Here is a 22,959-nt window from a genome sequence, read left to right on the forward strand (position 1 = left end):
GGTACGCGGGCCTCTCACTGTTGTGGCCTCTCCCGTTGCGGAGCACAGGCGATGCGCAGGCGATGCGGCCATGGCTCACGGGCCCAGCCGCTCCGCGGCATGTGGGATCTTCCCGGACCAGGGCATGAACCCCCTGTCCCCTGAATTGGCAGGCGAACTCTCAACCACTGCGCCACCAGGGAAGCCCCCTTTTACTACATTTTGAACTGCCTGTGTTGGTAGGCCAGGAAGCTATGCTGAGACTAAAGGACATATTTTATCCCTGGCAAACTTTCAGTGAAGAGAAGATAAATGTTTGCAAGGCTCTCAGTTGGTAGGGTACAAGGGTCACACCCAAGATAACGAGGTGAATCCAGAATAAAACTGTACATCAGCCTTGGCCCGTATAATTGCCTGACTGGACTTAGGTGATCACTGCCTTGCCCAATCTTCCTAACTGTTCCAACCATCATATAGTTGGATCATGTCTTATAATACATTCTGTCAATCTCTTCTTTTTGATTGAAGTGTTTAATCTATTCATGTAAGTAAGGTAATATTTCCATCTGCTATTTTGCTATGTGTTTTCAATATATCTTATACTTTACCCTCTATTCCTCAATAACCTCTTCATTTGTATTGAATAGATATTTTCTAGTGTAATAGTTTAATCTCTGTGGTTTCTTTTACTATATATATTTAGTTATTTCTGAGTGGTTTGCTTGGGTGTTACAATTACTATCTTAAGACATTCAATTAATATTAACTTCATATCAAAAGTAAACAAAAAGCATATATATACCTGTTTCCCCATCCCTTGTTTTATTTCTGTCATACATCTTTATGTAAGCCTAATGAAAATGTTTTATAATAATTGTTTTTATGCAATTATCTTTTAAATTCTATAGAAGAGAGTCCAAACAATAGATATGTTTATACTATCTATTATATTTTCTTTTACTTTATTTGATAGTTTACTATATTAGCATTGTGTTACTTCATGTAGATCCTGGTTACCTCCTAGTGTCCTTTGATTTCAGCCTTAAGGATGCACTTTAGTAGGTCTTGGTTTGCTAAAGATGAGTTCTCTCTGACTGTGTTTATCTTGGAATGCTATCATTTCTCCCTTAAGTTTTTGAGGAGAGTTTAGCCAAATATAGAATTCTTAGTCTTTTCCTTTCAAAACTCTATAGATATCAGCCTACTGTCACCTGGCCTCCTTGTCTTTAATGAAGAGTGGAATCAATTTGACCATGATCTGTGGATCTCTTTAAGATTATTCCATGTGGAGTTTTTAAAAAAATCTTCTTGTAAAAATATAGATATAGGTATACATTAAATTTGAAAAGCTTTCAGTCATTATTTCTTAAAATATTTCACTGCCCTTTTCTGTTTTTTCCTCAGTTTTGGAATCCCTATATGCCAATATTTCATACGCTTGATGTTGTCCCACTGGTCCATGAAACTATTTTCATCATTTGATTTTCTTTCTTTCCTCATACTAGATAATCTCCATTGACCTATCTTCGGGTCAATAAAACCTGCCAGATTAAATCTATTGATTTTTAAATTTCTGTAGTGAAGCTTTTCATTTTAGTTAATACAGTTTTCAACTTCAGAATTTATATTTGGTTCCCTTTTTTATTTAAAAGTCTATATTAGTATTTCCCATTTAGTTTTTAAGAGATGGTTTCCCCTAGTGACTTGAACATATTTGTAACTTGAACATATTTGTAATAGCTAATTTAAGTCTTTGTCTACTGGATTCAAAATTGGGTATCTCTGAGGACATTTTCTGTTGGCTTTTTTTTTTTTCTGGGTATGTAGCATAATTTCATTTTTTTGCATATAGTGTAAATTTAAAAAAAAACTAGAAATTTTAGACAATATATTTGAACAATTTTGATTCAGATTTCTCTAAGGTTTATTGTTGTTTGTCATACTGCTTATTTGTTTAGTGACTTTCCTGGACTAATTTTTCCGGTTCTGTATTCTGTGCTGTGTGCATCCACTGAGTTCTGATAGTTCCACTGATAGTTTGTTGTTGTTGTTTTTTCTCCCAAGTTCTTGTTTTTATTTTTAAGCCAGGCTTCCTAGGGATAACTCCAAATTAGTACAATTTAGTGCCAAGCCAATAACCCATCAGATACCCTTCAATGCCTTGACTCTTTATTTTCTACCCTATGCCAAGGATAGCTTCAAGCTTCAGGCAGTTTGCAAAACCGCCCTAGCTTTCACTTCTTGCTTGTTCAGGACCTAAATATAATCCAGAGAAGAGTGACTGGAGACTTCTCTTCCTCAGGATTGTTCTTGGCGTGTGTACATCTTTTTAGACCCAGTTATGTGTTAAGCTTTTCAACATCCCTTATGATCATCTAGCTCTCCAAGGTTTCCTTTTAAATTCCCAGCAGGCTCTTGTTTGCCTCAACTGCTGTAATGCTGCTGTCATCTTGCTATTATTTCAGTAATTCCCTGAGTGGAAGGCTCTTTTTCCCACTGAGCTGAGCTCTAACTCAAACCAAATAACAAAATCACCCTGGGAACAGAGATCTTCTAGGTAAGTGAAAGTTTGGAAAATGTTCAGACTGTGCTCTGGTGATTTTAACAAAGCTCAAAATAGGTCAGACCTCTTCATTAGCTGTAAGGCTGCTGGCTTTTGGCTACCATGCCACTGAGGAAAGATGAAAATATCCCCAAATTAATACAGCACTGAGCCCTCTGTCTTAACAACTGTATCAGCCAGGATTCCACCAGAGAAACAGTATCTTCTCCTGTACCCTGTTTATTATCTTTATATACCCAAATCAGATGCCATCCCCTCAGGCCAGAGCTTCAGGACAAGCAAAGAGGTCTCTCTCACAGCGACACTAATCCTGCATTTTAGCCTGCTGTCTGTGCTGTGACCTGGGGCTAAAAACTTCTAATTGTTAGCAGCCCAGGGGACCCAGGAATGCAAACGCCCCTGGCCACTAGAGCCAGGTGATCTAGGGGTGTCCCTGGGAAGCACCACACATAAAAACCAGAGCACAAGATGCATGTAAAGGCTCCCCTCTGGGAAATACTGGCACTCTGGAGTATGGCAGGGTGAGAACCATGACACTAGCACTCACCCACCAAAGTCTCTGTGAAGGGTTAGGGCAGATCCTTAGACATGGGTTTCATTAGAAGCCTGCCCCTCAGGCCACAGCTACTGAGATAAGCTGACAGGCCTCTTACACAGAAAGACTGGGCTCCTCTGACTGCTGCCTCTTGCTGTGCCCTGGGTGTGGTAGCCAGTTAAGATCTCTTGTCTCCTGTAGTTATAGTCTTGTAGGACCCTTGAGCATAAACCACACATCAGAACAATTTCACAGTTCTCTATAGCCTTGTGGGTCTCGTGGACATGAGTGCTTGTTGGTTATCAAAGCTGGATGTTTTAGGGGCTCATCTTCCTGGTGCAGGTCTTAAAAGTTGTGGTGCCTGATGTGAGATCCAAACACTTCACCCCTCAGGGAGGAGCTCCACGTTTTGAGTTCCCTCCCAACTGTGGATTGCCATTGCCAGGATGGGTTTACAGCAGGATGGTGTCTCAGCCTTGCCTACCTGCTTCAGTGTAGCTTTCCTCTTGTTGGCTCAGTGTGAAGTGGTCACTCCGCCAGTTTTTAGGTTTTCTTCACTGGAAATTGTTCCATGTGTAGCTGTAGATTTGGTGTATTTGTGGGAAGTTGTGAGTTCGGCATCTTTCTACTTTGCCACCTCTATTTCCATCAGCATTTTAAAGAGGTTACTCCGCTGTCATATGGCTTTCATATTTCTGAAGAAAAATCTGTCATATTGTGTCTCTTTTCTCTTTGAGCCATGAAGACATTTTTTGGTCTTTGGTTTGTAGCAGTCTTCATATTATATGTTTGAATGTGTGTTTGTGTGGATGTGCGTGCGTGTAATTCTGCTTAGTGTTCCTGAGTGCCTTGGAACTGTGGTGTAAATACTGTATTATTATACAGGTTTTTAACTTTCAATTTACGTTTATATTTAACTGTCTCTCCATAATTATTTCAATTTATTTATTTTTGATACATTGCCTTCTTGAAGATTTATATCCCTCGTAATTAATTTTAGTATATATGTACCATGGTTCTCCTACTCAATTTCATGTAGATGTCTCTATTTTATATCTTTTCTTGAATATTTTACATAAAGACATATTCCTAGTTAAAATTTTTTCACTGTCTTCATCTTCAATTTTTGACTTACAGAAACTGTGTCTTCATTCTACATGCTTCTCTCATATAGACACTGCAATCTTATATGGATACATCCATCTTTTTCTTCTGTTGAGTATATGAAGTAAGAGACTAATCACTTTAATTAAATCAGAAACCAATAACTGTTAACGTTTAATTAGAGTTTTGATTAGGTTCAGTCTATATCTAGTTCACTCTTGTTTCTAGGGCATAACTCTCCAGGGCTTTCAACTGAGAGATCGTATATTTACTGAGACTCCTTCCTCTGGCAGGTATGTAATCACAATGCAGAAACTGCAGAAAAATATGCTCTGCTTTCCGGAAGTCACCTCTTTATATTTTAATCTCCTTCTCTTCACATGTTTAGAAGCAGGAAAATGTCTTAAGAGGGGACTATACTATATGTTGAGGCCCCCTGAGTCTCTAATTTTATCACTATAGTCGTAAAAGATCCTCCAACTTTGGCCTTATTTATGTCCAATGGCCTGATTCCCTAGCTAAGCTTATAATTTTGATCTCTCACATAGCTATGTTTCCAAATGACCTCCGGGATGAAAATCAACTGCTTATTTTCAGTTTACTACTGCCTCTAAGACTTTCAACTGAGATCCTGATGGGTCCACAGAGGGTCCTCTTATGCTCTGTCATTTTTCTTCACAGTTAAATCTTCCTATCAAAAGTTTTTGGCTCAGTCCTCCCATTAGAGTAGAATTAATTGAGTCATGATAAATAAACTGCTCTTTAAGCAGACTGAATCTTATGAGAATTAAACACATACTGTGTGTGGATTGAATAGTAAATATGAAAATAAATCAGTTGTGACTCCAAGAATTTTTGGTCTGGGGAAATTAGGATAAAAAGATAAGATATTATTTTAATGATTTGTCTTGAAAACACATTTATATGAAAACACTATTGACCAATAAGTCAATTTTTTGTTTAAAAAAGTTTCTTATATACTTATATATTTCTAGACTTACTAAAAATTAGAAGATAAACTGTATACTGTAGTTAATCCTAAGGCATCTGTTTGGATAGTAGACAAGATGCTTTCAGTATTTAAATATTTCATGGAAGTAGCTTTTTTGTGATTTTAAAACTAGGTTTTATTTTCAATTTTGTATTATGCTCTTATTTTGTGCAATATTGTAAACAATCTCAGAATTTTAAGTGCATTCATTAATTATTTTAAATTAATGTAAGTTCAATATGACTAACCACAAATTTTTATTTTTCAGGTTCAGGTTTTGGTACTCAAGAGTGTTTTGATCAACTTAATTCTAAGACTGATCCATCTGGGAACTGTGGCTCAAATGCTTCAGGGTACACACAGTGTAATCCTAAGTATGTTCTAGGAAACCTATCTGAGAAACTTTATTTATTGCTTTATATTTGAAAATACCATGAGATAATTTACTTTACATGTAAGTGAAATGTCACTTGATCATGAAGTAAGACTATATTTAATCAAATTATAAATGTCTCAAGTACAGAATATCTGTACTTATCTTTCTCACACATCCAAACTATCCCTTGTTCCACCCCACAGAGCATTTAATTTACATATAGGTACATTAATTACCCATTAGTTAGAAGGACTGATCAGTTTTATTTTGCATGCTGTCATTTTAATTTTACAAAGGATGATCATTCTTCATAGTGATCTAATAAAAATGCATGAATTTTTACTATCCAGGAAGTAAAGAAATGTATTTAAGAACATATATTCTACAAGCAGACACCTTGGTTTCAAATACTAATCCCAATACTTACCTACTTGTGTGACTTTGGACATGTGCCTCAGTTTTCTGATATGTAAAATATGCATATCAATTTCAGTAACATCATTGGGCTTGTGCCAGTGTGGAATTTAGATACTCTTATGAAAAGCACTTAGAATGGGACTGACACATATGAGGGTTAATTGTTAACTACTATGATTATTATATATACTAGAACTAGAATGCTACTGTTACTGTAATATTTTACTTTGATACTATTTCAAACTTGGTTTGATAGCAAAAATAAAAATTCTGTAAAAAAATTTCTTGTTTGCATGAATAGCAAAAGGACTTCCCATATAGCCTCTACTCAGTGGTTTACATTTTGCCCATTTGCTTTGTCCTTCTGTTTTTCTAACTCTCCTCTCCTTTCCTCCCTTCAAAACAATTTTCCTAAACAATTTGAATGTAAATTGGTTACTATGTTTCATTATCCTTAAATAAATCATTGTGTTTTCTTGAGAACAAAGGTTTTTTGTTTTTTTTTTAATGGCTCTATTGTAGCTGTCAACCACAGTTCTCAATAAAACTTCATTCATTATCTCAATAAAATATTTATAGGTCTTTTGTCGTTCAGGAGCAAATCCAGAGTCACGAGTTTGTTAAACTTTAATCTAGAACATTCTTTTTGTTTCCATTTCTTTTCCTGTTTCTTTTTAAAAAAAATACTACAGGCCAATTATTTTGTAATATTTTCCTCAAATTGGATTTGTTTGATATTTTTCATCATTAGATTCATGTCATAAATTTTGGCAAGCTTGCCACTGAAGTGGTGTTGTACTGTCAAGTGCAGTTTTTAAAAGGTACATGCCATTTTCTCTCAAAGTTGGATATTTTAAGTTAAATTATTTGGTAACGTTAATTTTCTTTAGGTCTCTATTGTAAAGTTACTCTTTTCTTTTGTGTTTAATGTGTTAATATGGGGAGAGTTAATATTGAGACCATGGACATATCCTGCTCTTCTTCAAACTTTCACCCACTAGTATTAAGGTTCATTGATGATTTTCTAACTCCATTATTGCCTCGCCCTTTAAGCTAGAAATGTATTGTAGAAAGAAGTATTCTTTTTATTTATTTATTTATGTTTGTGTATTTATTTATGTCAGTTCAGACTCAGCAATTGTTATTTGACTCAATAGTATAGAATATATTACTATCATTTATTTTAACACTTACTTTTTCAAATTGTCTCAATTTGGGCTAGTGAGAGTTTCTTTTAGCTGGCCACAATGTTCTTTTCAAAAGTTTATATGACACTTTAAAAACTTACACATTTTTCCAGCACAAAAAAAGATGTTTTAGGCCCCTGTTATATTTTTCCTACCCTTGTTCTGGATTCAGCTGTTTCTCTAAGTAGCCCAGATTCCTTTTAGTAGAGAAGAGTATTTAGTAAACATATGAGAACCAGGTGTGCTTATTTCTGCCATTTTCCATGATCTATAAGGCTTCTCAGACAACAAAGCTAGAACATACATGTATCACATTTATTTCTATATCCACGTATTATATCTCTGTTTTTAAAATGTGAACTTATAGTGATAATTTTATTTCCAGACACCACAAATATATACAAAATACATCTTACATTCATAAGTTGCTTTTTCATATGCTCAAGCCCAGAAGCACAAAAGTTTGTTTCATAACTGCTAAGGCATATACTGACTAAAGGAAGCTTTCTAGCTGTTATGATTATATTTTCTTTTAAATCATTGATCTTTTTATATTAGCTGCTATAAAGTACTCCTCTGCTAATTGCAATATCTGGATCATTTGGATATCGATATCTAGTGCTTTATTTGCACCTATATCACATTTTAACTATTTTGGCATGCATAGCAATTTTTTGACTTTATATTGGATACTATGAGTAATACATAATGGAAACTTTGCATATATTTATGATTTTCTGTATAAGAATTTACAAAACATTATATTAGTTTCAGAGGTAGAACATAGTGATCCAATATTTTTTATAGATTACACACCATACAAAGTTATTATAAAATACTGACTATATTCCCTATGCTGTATGTTACATCCTTTGGCTTATTTATTTTGCCATTGGTAGTGTGTACCTCTGAATCCCTTTCACCCATTTTGTACTTTCCGTACACCTCTCCCTTCTGGTGACCACTAGTTTGTTCTCTGTATCTGAGTCTGTTTCTGTTTTGTTATATTTGTTTGTTTTATTTTTAGATTCCACATGTAAGTAAAAATACACAATATTTGTTTTTCTCTGTCTGATTTATTTCACGAAGCATGAAGCAATATACTATCCAGGTCCACCCATGTTCTTGCAAATGGCAACATTTCATTTTTATTTGAGGCTGAGTGATACTCTATTACATATATAATATACAAATAATATAAATATATCTCACATCTTTATCCATTCATCCAATGCTGGGTTCTTAGGTTGCTTCCATATCTTAGCTATATTAAATAATACTGCTATGAACATTGGGGTACATATATCTCTCTGAAGTAATGTTTTCATTTTCTTCAGATAAATATCTAGGAGTGGAATTGTTGGATTTTATGGTAGTTCTACTTTAATTTTTTCTGTTTAGGAAAGTCCATACTGTTTTCCATTTGGCTGTACCAATTTACATTCATACCGACACTTTACTACAGTTTCCCCACATCTGACCAACGCTTGTATTTTTTTTTTTTTTTTGGTCTCTTTGATAATAGCCATTCTGACAGGTATGAGATGATATCTCATTGCAGTTTTGATTTGCATTTCCCTCATGATTAGTGATGTTTAATGTCTTTTCATGTACCTGTTGGCCACCTGTATGCCTTTGGGAAAATGTCCATTCAGGTCCTATGCCTATATTTTAATTGATTTGGGGAGGCTGTTTTTTTATTGAGTTGTATAAGTTCTTTATATATTTTGGATATTAACCCCTTTATAAATATCTTCTTCCCATTCAGAAGGTTGCCTTTTTGTTTTTGTTTTTTTGTTTTTTTGTTTTGAGGTACGCAGGCCTCTCACTGTTCTGGCCTCTCCCGTTGCGGAGCACAGGCTCCGGATGCGCAGGCTCAGCGGCCATGGCTCATGGGCCCAGCCGCTCCGCGGCACATGGGATCTTCCTGGACTGGGGCACGAACCCGCGTCCCCTGCATCGGCAGGCAGACTCTCAACCACTGCGCCACCAGGGAAGCCCTCTAATATGTAATCTTTCTGTCTGGTTTCTTTTACTTATGTTTTTGAGATTCATCCATTTTGTAGCCTATATCAGTAGTTTGTAGCTTCTTATTACTGGGTAATATTATATGGTGTGGATATAAACATTTTAAAATTATGTACCAGTTAATGGGCATTTAGAATGTTTCTAGTTTAAGGCCATTAAGAACAATGCTGCTGTGGATGTAAGCTATTATATAGAGAACGGATAAACAACAAGGTCCTACTGTATAGCACAGAGAACTATATTCAGTATCCTATGATAAACCATAATAGAAAAGAACATTGAATATATATATGTATAACTGAACCACTTTGCTGTACAGCAGTAATTAACACAACATTGTAAATCAACTATACTTCAATAAAAAAATCAAGAACAATGCTGCTGTGAACATTCTTGTGCAGTATTTTGTTTGCTTTGTAAAGCCATGTATTTGTTTCTCTTGGGATATAACAAGTGTGAAGGTGCAAGTCTTTATGTAGACACATTTTAAAATTTCACTTGGATGCACACTTAGAAGTAGAATTGCTGGGTCACATGGCAGGTATATGTTCAACATTTTAAGAAGCTTCCCAAATATTTTCCAGAGTTACTGTACCATTTTACATTTCCAGAAAATATGTTTCAGAGTTCTACCTTCTCTACAACCTTCTCTACATCACCAACATTTGATATTGTCATGACTTTTTGTTTCCTTGTTTGTTTGTGTGTCATTCTAAAAAGGTATCTTACTCTGGCTCTAATTTGCATTTACCTACTGATTTATGAAATTACCACCCTTTCATGTGATTATAAGGCATTTGTATATCTTCTTTGGTAAAATGTCTTGGTAGATCTATAGCCCATGTTTAAATTGGGTTTTGTTGTCATTACTGAATTGTGAAAATTCTTTTACATATCAAAATAGAATCTTTATCAGATATATGAATTGTAAATATATTATCTAGGTCTATCTTTTCTTAATGAAAACTTTTTGAAGATCAAAAGATTTTAATTTTGACGAAGACCAACTTATTCCTTCATTTTTTTTATAGATCTTGCTTTTGGTACAATTCCTAAGAAATCTTTGCCTCATTGCATAAAAGTGATAAAAGCAGAAATGTTTGTTTTGTTCCTGATTGTAGGGTGATAGCATTCAGTCTTTCTACTTTATCCATGATACTACTAGTAGGTTACACATACAGCTTTATCAATTTGAGGAAGTTTCTGTCTGTTCCTAGCTGGATGAGACAGTTCATCATGGTTCAGTGCTGGAGTTTATGAAATGCTTTCTCTGTGTCCTTTGAGAAGCTTCTGTGTTTCCCCCCTTTATTTTATTTTATTTTATTATTATTATCTTTTAACATCTTTATTGGAGTATAATTGCTTTACAATGGTGTGTTAGTTTCTGCTTTATAACAAATAGAGGCTTGTGAAGTCTCCCTGCACATACATGGAGCCTCATAGCCAGCTAGAGATGTGATGTAAGGAGAGCTGACAGCCAGCCGTTATGGAACTGCTCTCTCCAGAATCATGGCTCCAATTTCTAGCTACTCCGTCCCGAATCTCAACTGTGACCTCAGTCTTGGGCTAACAGTGCTGCTGGTTTTACATTCATTCCCTACTATATTTGCTACTTTTACTCAAAATGCTGCTGGGTGAGACTTTTTGCTCTCTGCACCAAATCAAAGATGATCCCTCTGGCACTGAATTTATTGGTTTTAATGGCCAGCCTTGCCCTGGTGAAACGACAGCTGAAAGAGTGCATGGAAGCAGACCCAGGCAAGAGGACCACAGCCTTTCACTATTATTACTGATTTTATGGCAACTTTACATAAATGCTTCTCGATTTGTTGTTTGCTTTTGATCAGTTTCCATAGCCCTGAAATGTTTGTTGTGACAAATTTGCACAGTTTTATACTTATTTGGGGGGCAGATAATTTACCTATATCTTCTCTCTCTCCTACCCCCCTCGTTAAGATTTAACTACACAATTTATTTTGTGCCTGATTTATCACAAATCCTAGAACTGACTCATGACAAACACTCTCATCTAAGTAGGAATAGAAAGAAACCCTCAATCTGATAAAAAGCTATATATGTTTTGTACTTCTACAAGTTACATCTAAGATAAATTTCCTTCAATGGGAAGAACTCAGTTTACATTTTCTTTAGTCTGGGGCGTCTGTTGATAAATTTTATTAATTATTGTCTGAAAATGCCATATTTCCTTTTGAAAGATATTTTCTCTACCTACAAAATGCGAAGACACTAGAAATTTTGTCTCACCTTTGAGTCTGTCATTCAATAATCTGATCTCCACTATTTCTCTTGGAAAGTCAGTCTTAAGTTGTATTACTGTTCTTTTGTTGTTAATGCTTTTTTATTTTCTTGTTACTTTCATGATTTTGTCTGTGATTTATGCACTATCATTGTGATGTATCTTAGTGGTTCAGTGTTAATATTTATTGCATGTACTGCTTCTTGAGTCTATGCCTCAGTGTCTTGTCAGTTTGGGACCCATGATGTGGAGAGTACATATTATGTTTGAAAAACAGAAAAGGAAATCCAATCATACCAGTAATTTTTTAAATTTTACTAATTTTTTAGAATAGAATAAGCTTGGAATCATGTTTAAGGATCAAAAAAGGAATAAAGAATTGTTACCAAAAAAGTGATAAGGCTAAATAGAAAGTAGTTCATAATTACTAAGATGTTGTTACTATTAACAATGCAGGAAAGGCTCTCATATCTTTTGGTGTTGCGCAATTAATTGCATACATCTTTTAGCAGCCCTTAATGCTTTATTTAAATCTGTTTGCTTTAGAAATGATATTCTAATATTTCTCTGTATTGAAAACTAATGATTTTTATTTGTTGGTAAATTATAGGGATGTGCGATGTGGAAAATTACTGTGTACCTATGACAAAGGAATTATAATTAATATTCCAAATGCCACTGTTTTGTATAGCAACATAGATGGACACATCTGCATTGGACTGGAATATGCATATGATGATAAAAACAGCGGAAACATGTGGGTAAAAGATGGAACTGTTTGTGGTCTAAATAAGGTATGTAGTCTTTTATCACTAACTAATTTCCTAATTTCAAATTTTAAATGCATATTTGGTATTTTTCTCATAATTTAAGAGCACATTTAATTTCAAAAAATAAGAAAGTAGAAAGTTTTGAAAATGAGAAAATTTTTAAAAGAAAAAATATAACCTGCATTCATGCATAGATATTATCACTATGAATATTTCATTGGCTATTTAGTACTTTTTTCATGGATGTCACATGTATTAACTGAATCAAGAATCATACAGTTCATTAACTGTTTTATTAATTATCTCATGTTTCACAGGGAGTATTTTTAATGTCATGAATTATATTTGGATATACTTATTTAAAATAGCAGTTAAAGTAACATATGCCCATTTTAGTGATGAAAATAATAAAGGATTCACAGAGTAAAGGAAAAATCAATCAAAGGCACATAAATCTGAGATATAACTACTCTCCATTTTCATGAACCCTCCATCAACTCTTTTTATTATTTGAAGTATAATTGATTTACAATATTGTGTTAGTTTCAGGTGTACAGCATAGTGATTCGGTATTTTTGCAGATTATATTCCATTATAGGTTATTACAAGATAATGGGTATAATTCCCTGTGCTATACAGTATATCTTTGTTGCCTATCTATTTTATAGATACCACTTTGCATCTGTTAATCCCATACCCCTAATTTGTCCCTCCCCACTTTGATCTCCCCATTGGCAACCATAGGTTTGTTTTCTATATCTGTTTCAGTTTTGCATATATATATTCCTTTGCATTCTTTTTAAGTTTCCACATATAAGTGATATCATATAGTATTTCACTTTCTCTTTGACTTCACTAAGCATAATTTTCTTTAAGCCCACCCACATTACTGCAAAAACAGTATTTCATTCTTTTTTATGGTTGAGTAATATTCCATTATATAAATTTATAAATATATATATATATATATATATATATACACACACACATATATATATTTAAAAATCACATTTTTAAATGCAATAGTCTGTTGATGGGCACTTGAGTTGCTTCTGAGTTTTGACTATTGTAAATAGTGCTGCTGTGAACATTGGGGAACATGTATCTTTTTGAATTAGTATCTTTCTTTTTTCCAGATGTACACCCAGGAGTGGGATTGTTGGGTTGTATGGTAATTCTATTTTTACTTTTTTGTTATGATTTTTTTTTTCTTTTTTTTTTTTTTGTGGTACGTGGACCCTCACTGTTGTGGCCTCTCCCGTTGCGGAGCACAGGCTCCAGACGCGCAGGCTCAGCGGCCATGGCTCACGGGCCCAGCCGCTCTGCGGCATGTGGGATCTTCCCGGACCGGGGCACGAACCCGTGTCCCCTGCAACGGCAGGCAGACTCTCAACCACTGCGCCACCAGGGAAGCTCTATTTTTACTTTGTTAAGGAACGTCCATAGTGTTTTCCATAGTGGTTGTACCAATTTGCATTGCCAGCAGAAGTGTACAAGGGTTCCCTTTTTTCCACATTCTCCCCAATATTTGTTATTTGTAGACTTTTTGATGAGAGCCATTCAAACAGGTCTGAGGTGATACCTCATTGTGGTTTTGATTTGCATCTCTCTAATAATTAGCGATGTTGAACATCTTTTCATGAGCCCGTGGGCCATCTTTATATCTTCTATGGAAATATGTCTATTCAGTCTACTGCCCACGGTTTAACTGTTTTGTTTTTGTTTTGATATTGTGTTGAATGAGCTGTCTATATATTTTGGATATTAACATCTTGTTAGTTGCATAATTAGCAAATATTTTCTCCGATTCCATAGGTTTCTTTTTGTCTTGTTGATAGTTTCCTTTGCTGTGCAAAAGCTTCTAAGTTTAATTAGATCCCATTTGTTTAGCTTTGATTTTACTTCTTTTGTCTTAGGAGACTGATCCAAGAAAATACTGCTACAATTTATGTCAAAATGTATCCCACCTATGTCCTCTTCTAAGAGTCTTATGGTTACAGGCCTTACATTTAGGTCTTTAAACCATTTTGAGTTTATTTTTGTAAATGTTTTGACGGATTGTTCTAATCTTATTGTTTTACATGTGGCTGTCCAGTATTCCCAGCACCACTTGTTGGTGACACTGTCTTATCTCCATTGCATATTCTTTCCTCCTTTTTCTCCTGTTTCTTTTTATAGCATGTGATTTTTTTTTGTTGAAAATCGGACTTTTGAAAAACAGCCATTTCTCCCACTGTTTGCAGTCTGGCTCTGTGCCAGCATAGTCCTTTTCTAATTTCTTGGGTGTGCTCTGAGCCTTGGGAGTAGCCTGAGGAGAAAGCTTGTGGTCTCTGAGATCTTTGTGAATATGCATCTTTCCTGGGTCTTTTTGTGGCTTTTCTTATTCCCCACATACATGTATGTTTTTTTAATGTCTTATTTTTCCAAATAGTCTAATGCCAGGGTTGCCTTGGAGACTTAGATGGTCTATTGTATGTTTCCACCCATTCTCTCTGCTCCAAATGTCTACAAGTCTTAATTTCCCTGCAGTTTTCCTGAGCAGTGTCCATCTGAGATCTGAATTAGGTGGAACAGAAACCAGTCTTCAGGCAGTTCCCAGACAGGTTAGAATATTGAAAATAAGGTGTCCTCTACTCCATTCAGTTCAAGGGAGGGAATTGGAAACTCAGCTGCTGTCTCCTCCAGACCAAGGTATGGCATGCCCAAAAAGTAGTGGGATGAGGTTTGAGCAAAACACTACAAAACTTTCTAACATTTTGATTGTGGCTTTTTGTTTGTTTGTTTGGGCATTTGCTTAGCTGCAGTAGACCTTTGACGGCTTCAGAGCTCCTAGGGGTTGCTTTAGCCAGTTCTTCTCCCCCTCCCCCTCCTCCTCCTCCTTCATCTTCTTCTTCTAGGATCTCTAAAGGAGAACAAGACTTGGGGCTTCCTAGTGCACCACTGTGCTGATGTCTCACTCCAGATTATATTTTCAGGATTTGGTAAAACCTTTTTTTAATTCTGTCACTGGTGTACGGTGCATAGAATCACTTAAATACTACATCCTTAGCCTTTGATGACCATGGGAGGAATGCTGGCTCCAGGTTTTGGTTACTTTTGTGGAATCACATTGTCTCACATTTTCTGTGCCTAAAAGTAATTTTTATTTCATCTCAAGTGCGTAGTATTATTTGATATTACGAGTAAAAAGAAGTCTCAAAAAATAATATTTCTGAACTTCTGAGCTTTATGCTTAGCTTTCTTATTCCATTACTTGTACCACAACCAAGAAAGTTAGACATACCAGAGACCTTGGTGTCATTGCCCCATCTCTCTTTTCATCCTTTATATACAATCTACCACTAAACTTAGGTGGATCAAACTATTTAACTCTGCCTCAAACACAACCACTGTTTTTCATCAACACCACCACCACTCAATTTCACTCTATGGTTGTCATTTTTCTGGACTACTGTAATGTTATTCTAGTTTGTCTTTCTATATTTTCTCTTGCCTTTTACATTCTCTTTTTCAAAACCTCCTTCTGTCAGCTTTCCATCTTCCAATTAAATCTCTAAACACCAACTGCTTATAGGTTATAGACCAATTTTCTGATTAAGACTATAAGACACAGAAAAACCCTCCATAATAACCTCTGTCACATCATGTATAGATTTTTTGTTGTGCGTGTGTTTCTATATCTTTTACTGCAATATGAGTTTTGTTGTTGTTGTTGTTCACTGCTGTGTTCTCAGGGCCAGGCACATCGTAAGACTCAAATATTTAGTTAATTAACGTTTGAATGGCTGTTCTTTGTGTAACAACTGCACTTCCCTAAATATTTCTTAACAGTTTCATAATTGATATGATATAGGGTCATTTTGAATATTTATTCTATTTCTATAAGTACTTTGTCTTTCATTTCTATGCTTGATTAAGTCATGTTCAACATCAGAGCTCAATAAAAAAGTTTCACTGTCCTCATATATTAGATAAATTCTGTGTTTTTATTATTTCATAAAACTATTTCATTATAGTATTTATTACACATTTACCTTTACTGTTACTTATTTCATGTCTGTACTTCCTATCCCAGTATAAGCAGGGAAGATGCTTTTATTGTTTTATTTACTTTCAGATAATCAGTCTCATCTAGTGCTGAAAACATAGTACCACTATGAATTAATCACTTATTGTTAGTATATTAATATTTATTATTAAATGAATACCTCTTATGTCAGTATAATAAGGAATCCTTTTAATTAGAGGCCAAATACAGATGGTGGTACAGTTAACTTACTTTGGGATATCTCCTTTTTAGGTTTGCAAGAATAAGAAATGTGTAGATTCTTCATTCTTGAATTATGACTGTACTCCAGAAAAATGCCACAATCAAGGTGTAAGTATCAGCACTATAAGACAAGAATAGAAATCATTGAGACTGATATTTGGAAAGCAAACGCACAGCTAAACACACACACACACACACACACACACACACACAGTCATACTCATAAACCGTGTAAGAAAATCAGCCTTATCTGACCTAGCTATTATTTCAAAATTTTAAGTGAACACAAATAATTTTAGCTATTTATAAGATGATATTTCTCCTGTTTCAGCTATGTAATAATAAAAGACACTGTCACTGTAACCCTACATATTTACCTCCAAATTGCCAAGTTTCACTAGAGTCATGGGAAGGTGGGAGTATTGACAGTGGCAACTTTCCACCCTCAGTACCAGGCCTACCTGGTAAGTATTGATTGATACTTGATTGATATTGATTTCAAGTGAAATTATAATTAAAATAACATTTTCATGTATTAAATTTAATAAAATAAGTATTTTGTCTACCAATTTATATTTAGATTATGTTTGGACATAAAACAATACACCATATATGGCTATTTAATTTACGTTTTCCTTCCAGAGACTAATGTGTTATAACATATTAAATATATGTTATAAATAAGGTATGTCAGTAAAGGCCCAGGCACGAAAATAGAAATCACTTTAGCCTTTCATACAGAAGGAATTCAATACAAGGCATGGGGTAACACATAACGGCAGAGATAAAAGCCAATCAGAGAACAGTGAGGCAACCAGAGATTAGCAACACAGGAATCCACTACCACTGCTTAGGGCTAAAAGCACAATAAATGGAGATGTTATTACTAGAACCAGAATCTAAGCCATCTCGCATGACATGTAACTGTGGTCAGGGCTATATACTAGGTTCTAGAACACAGGTAGAGGTACTCTCCAGCATGAGGTGAAGGTGTAGAGGATACAGGGACACAATTGCAGATGTTGGAGACAGAGAGGGTTAAATACCATGGCAATTTCTGTCTTCTTGCCCTCCAAATTTTATCCAGTGAATCCCATTAGCCAAATCTAACTAGAAGACCAAAGGTTAAGGAGCTTAGGAAATATAATTTTCGACATTTTTTGGTTCAAAGTAGAGATGGATTTTAGAGCAAGCTGGCAGATCCAGTGTTGCTTAGGACTAGATTTCTTTTATATAAAAACCTACATTTAGGGCTTCCCTGGTGGCGCAGTGGTTGAGGGTACGCCTGCCGATGCAGGGGACACGGGTTCGTGCCCCGGTCCGGGAAGATCCCACATGCCGCGGAGCAGCTGGGCCAGTGAGCCGTGGCCGCTGAGCCTGCGCGTCCGAAATGGCTAACAGCTAAATTTGAGATACTGAACAATAAAATTTGATCTCAGATAAAAATTGTCAAGCGTATGTAAACCCCTCTGTTAAGACCTCAGAAAAACTTAAAGTAATGCCTCTTAGACACCTTCATCTATCAATATACAAAAAAGCCTTCTAAGTATTGTACTGGACTGCCTCTTAAAACTCTCAAACAATAAGGCTACTATGAATGTTAAATAGGTTATTTTATAGCAGCCTCACCAGAGTCCAATATAGACAGATTTATGTAAAAAAGATTTGTGGGTGTGGTTTCATTTAATGGGGTGTATTTTTATTTAATACACAAGAAATCCATACGTTTTTAAGGAATTACATCAGTCAGACTGAAAACGGTCAAGATAATACATATGTTCTTCAAGTCCTAATCAATTATGGGTAAAAGCAGACTGATAAAGCTACTCTAACATAAAAAGGGTTATAAGGGCTACCTACTCCTTATGGAAAAGGAGTTATAAATCATAGGGTATAACTAAGAAATCAGAAGCCCAAACTTCATGATTTGTGCATTTGTGATTTTTGAAAATCACCACCAACAAAAATAACAGCAAAAAGAAATACAGATGTATAGGGTTTCACAGGTTAATTCTGGCAAGTTTTCACAAGGAAGAGATACCATTTTAAAAAGTAGCAGTGGAAGTGACTCCTGTCACCTCGCTGTATGAGGAAAATATATCTCTGATGCCAAATCCAGAAAGAAAGTTAACAAAGAAAAACTTACAGAACAATATACTTCATAAACATAAATGTAAGCATTCATTTGAAAGTCAATCAGTGCAATTCACCAAATTAAGAATTTTTTAAGTGTATATAATTTTCTCTTTTGATGCATAAAAGTCATTTGACAAAATTCAACACGTATTTATGAATTTTTTAAAGGCAACAAACTACCAACAGAAGCAAACTTCATCAATATGATAAAAAGCATCAACAAAAAAATTTTAGCCAATATATCTCATGATAAAATACACTGTTTTTTCCAAAATTTGAGAGCAAGGCAATGAAGTCTGCTCTCACCATGTCAATATTTTACCCTAAGTCCTAGCCAGTGCAATAAGTAAAGAACAAAAAATCAGGAGCATGAAGATTAGAAAGGATGAAATTAGACTGAAGACAATATGATTAATTACATCAAAAATCCTAAGGACCCTAGAAAAATACTTCTAGAAGTAATAAAAAGCTTTCGAAAGGTCAAAGAAAATGTTTAAAAGTGGATAGCACTGCTATATGCTAGCAGCAGTAAATGAAAACCAACTTAAAATCAGTACCATCTACAATACTATCAAAATATAAAATATTAGGAATAAGTTTAACAAAAGATGTGCGAGACTGAAACAAACAAAAATGCAGATAGATGCTAAACATACAAGTAAATGGAGAAATATGCCATGCTCACCTATTGGAAAGTTTATTATTGCCAAGATGTCAATTCTCACCAAATTAAATCTATAGATAAAAATAACCGATCATAAAAGCATGCAACATTTTAGATATCAACAATTTGATTCTAAAATACACACAAAAGTGCTTAGAATAGTGAAAGAGCTCTGAAAAAGTACAACAAAGAAGGACAACTTAGTCTATTTGCCTTATATTAAATTTAGAATAATATAGATTTAGTATATAGTTACAGTAATCAAGAAAAGTACAAAGATAGTTCAACGGGAAAGGAAAGTCAGTTCAAAACATTGTATTCTAACAACTGAATATCCACATAAGGCCAATGAATCTCAAAATTACAACTTACTTCACAATTCATGTGTGATAGACGATAAATCTAAATGTAGAAGCTAAAACTATTCTTGAAAGAAACACAGGAACTGTCTACATGACCTTGAGCTAAGCAATTAATTTCTTAGATGAAACATGAAAATAAATACCAATGCAATAAAAGAAAAGAATTTGGACTTCACTGAAATGCTATTACGTATGCAATATTTCTTACAAAAATAAATTGAGTATTGAGGGAAAATTCAGTTCTTCCTGGGATCACACTATAATTCCTTTCATCTGTATTATGAGACAGATCTGAAAAGAGACTACATGGAATAGAAGGTTCTTAATAAACAAGCAAGGAATATAGGACTATTATGTAAGAGAAGAGTCTAACTTTGAGCACTGATGATGTCAACTTATCCACTTCATATAAAATATGTTAATTATAAAATAATTAAGTGTTTAAACATTTTATTCTAATAGTCATATTAAAATGCAGAAATGGTTTTGCTATATCCCTGGTAGTTGCTTTCAAATCACTGGTGTTTTCTCTCCTAGACAGGCGCTATATTGAGAATGTTTACTATTCCACACCTACGAGATGGCCATTTTTCTTAGTCATTCCTTTTTTCATTATTCTCTGTGTACTGATTGCTACACTGGTAAAAGTTTATTTCCAAAGGAAAAAATGGAGAACTGAGGACTATACAAGCGATGAGTATATTAATTTCATATTTAAGATTCATTACTTTTGTAATTAGTTGGCCTACATAGTAACTTATCAATAAATAACATTATGGTGATATAACTAGTAAGAGTTCCGATTATATATTTAACTTTATATGGAAATTTAATATGTAATATATTAATGATCGATATAATGAATAATAAATTTCTTTAATCTTAAAATAACTTGGACTGTGTTAAGGTTAAATTTAAGTAGAAATGATTTCTATTTAGTGTTTATCTACCTCCTTTTACTATTTGATCTTAATTATTAAATATGTATTAAATATTATTACTTTACTTTTTAATATTTATATATTTCAAAGAATTTTGCATACACTATTTTATTAAAACATAACATGGAAATTTAGGAGAGTAGTTAAGCTTTAAGGCACTTAAATAAATTGAGAGGCAGGCAGAGTTGGGAAAGGTTAGAAATTAATATATAATAGTAAAACTGAAAAATCTAGATATAGACATGGCTAATCTACAGAAAAAACTTTTTTAAATTAAATAACCTTATAAATATCTGAAAATATGCTTCAAGAATAAAATAAATATTAAAATTGGTTTATTTCCTTTCATGGAAATTGCTATAAAATAATTTCTGCCTTTGAGTTTTACATCTATGCCCTCCATCCTAATTAAAATGAAATGAATTTTATTCAAATATTTAAAGAATTTTATTGAAGTATTTAAAGTTGATAATACTAATTAAAAGAGAATATATTTCATAGAAATATTTTGAAAAGTTTATGTAAAATTGCTGAAGTAATATGTAACACATAAAATAGTCACATAATTCAGATAATATATAAACATATTATAGGAATTTTCTTATATTAGATGACTTTATTGTGGAAAAACTGGGCAGAATATGAATGGTAAAAAAAGTGTAAAAACTATTTAGCTAATAATGTCATGGATATAAATATGATCTGAGTTCATTTCCAGATAAACTTATATTACTTTGCTTTTTCCCATATTAGTCTTTCTTACCAGTTAAGAGGTGCTCTCGGTGGTAAGATATTCTTAAGTAGTGACTGCTCCCAGATCTCAGACAGGGATTCAAAACTATTTCAATACTGATAAATGGTACAGAGTTTTGTAGAACCATCTTTGAGGAGAATACAATTTTAAATGATTCTTTTTATTTTTAAATATATAGGCAAGTGGAAAGTGAGAGTGAGACCAAAGATTAGCCTGGAAAACAAAGAATCCATGGTATCATAGTAAGTATCAACTATTTTAGGATGAGAGGAAGAAACAGACAAACAGAAAATTCAACGTATTAGATAGATAGAAATAATATAGATGTGTATTAAATGAAGATAGTAATATAGCTGCATATAATAAAAATCAAATTGAGGCAAATTTTTCAATATTGTAAGCTATATCATAGACATGGTAAATCTGTCACCTAAAATATGTCTTGGAGTGCTATCTTTCCTCTTTTTTTCTAATAATGCTTAATTCTTTAGCATTTGTGTATTCAAAATGTTGGTTACAAATAAATTATTGATACATGATAGAACTCTACTTCAAAATAAGTGTACCCTCATGCCATTTGTTGAATTAATCATCACTTTTAACTTGATTGATCATACAGGTGACTTTTCCCCCTTTATTTATTCTACCAGAGTAATTATCTTTGATGGACAGGAAAAATGGAAAAGAAAGCATACATGCCTTGCCTAATGACCTGGGATTCAAAACCTGTGAATTATGTCTTTCATCTGTCAAGAAAAGATAAAAGTTTTCATATAATACCACAAATAACTTATTTGCAAGGAATGCATGTTTATGAGTTTTTATATTACATTTTCTTATTTTTAAAGTTACCTCATATTAATTCTGTTAGAAAGCAGTAACTGTTAATGAGTAGGCATGAGGTAAGGAAAGTGTATAATACATGCAATACCATGATTAAAGGCCACTGTTATATTTTAAGTTGCAATGGTGTATGGTTGTGTTATAGTCTCATGGTCCATAACCAATCAAAAGACAACAATAAAAATTTAAAAAAAAAAAGATTTGGAAAAAAATTTCAACTATACACTGCTTATAAAAGACAATTTCAGGGCTTCCCTGGTGGTGCAGTGGTTGAGAGTCCGCCAGCCGATGCAGGGAACACGGGTTCGTGCCCCGGTCCAGGAAGATCCCACATGCCGCGGAGCGGCTGGACCCGTGAGCCATGGCCGCTGAGCCTGCGTGTCCGGAGCCTGTGCTCCGCAACGGGAGAGGCCACAACAGTGAGAGGCCCACATACCGCAAAAAAAAAAAAAAAAAAAAAAAAAAAAAAAGACAATTTCAGTTATATAAAGGTTCAAAGTAAAAGATATATATATATATATACCATGGAACTTTAAACAAAAGAAAGCTTGGTAGACTTTAACAGCAAAAGCATTAGTAGATATAAAGAACATATCATAGTACAAAAGGTAAATCTAAGAAGAAGCTACAATAATATAAATGTGTGCGTCAGGGTTCTCCAGAGAAACAGAAGCAATAGGAATTATACAGATAGATGCGGGGTGGGAGTGATGAGGAAATTTATTAAAGGAATTGGCTCACATGGTTCTGGAGGCAAAGAAGTCCCAAGATCTGCCATCTGC

General features: G+C 34.2%; 1 protein-coding gene across 3 annotated transcripts in view; it reads left to right on the forward strand.

Moving 5' to 3' along the window:
- LOC103073643 (disintegrin and metalloproteinase domain-containing protein 2-like) overlaps positions 1-22,275 on the forward strand; it is a 95,409-nt gene extending 73,134 nt beyond the window's left edge. Inside the window, exons 17-23 of one of the 3 annotated variants that reach the window (XM_007450160.1) lie at positions 5,441-5,546; positions 12,048-12,231; positions 16,508-16,585; positions 16,809-16,941; positions 20,177-20,336; positions 21,513-21,576; positions 21,985-22,275. In XM_007450160.1, the coding sequence (XP_007450222.1) occupies positions 5,441-5,546; positions 12,048-12,231; positions 16,508-16,585; positions 16,809-16,941; positions 20,177-20,336; positions 21,513-21,546 (695 nt within the window). In that variant the 3' untranslated portion in view covers positions 21,547-21,576; positions 21,985-22,275. Of the gene's footprint in view, positions 1-5,440; positions 5,551-12,047; positions 12,232-16,507; positions 16,586-16,808; positions 16,942-20,176; positions 20,337-21,512; positions 21,577-21,984 lie in introns of those variants that run through there. The other 2 variants (XM_007450161.1, XM_007450162.1) reach the window with 2 other exon arrangements.
- Positions 22,276-22,959: the final 684 nt, after the last annotated feature.

The sequence above is a fragment of the Lipotes vexillifer genome, unplaced genomic scaffold, assembly GCF_000442215.2.
Source record: "Lipotes vexillifer unplaced genomic scaffold, Lipotes_vexillifer_v1.1 scaffold2519, whole genome shotgun sequence".
In the NCBI taxonomy this organism is placed as follows: domain Eukaryota; kingdom Metazoa; phylum Chordata; class Mammalia; order Artiodactyla; family Lipotidae; genus Lipotes; species Lipotes vexillifer.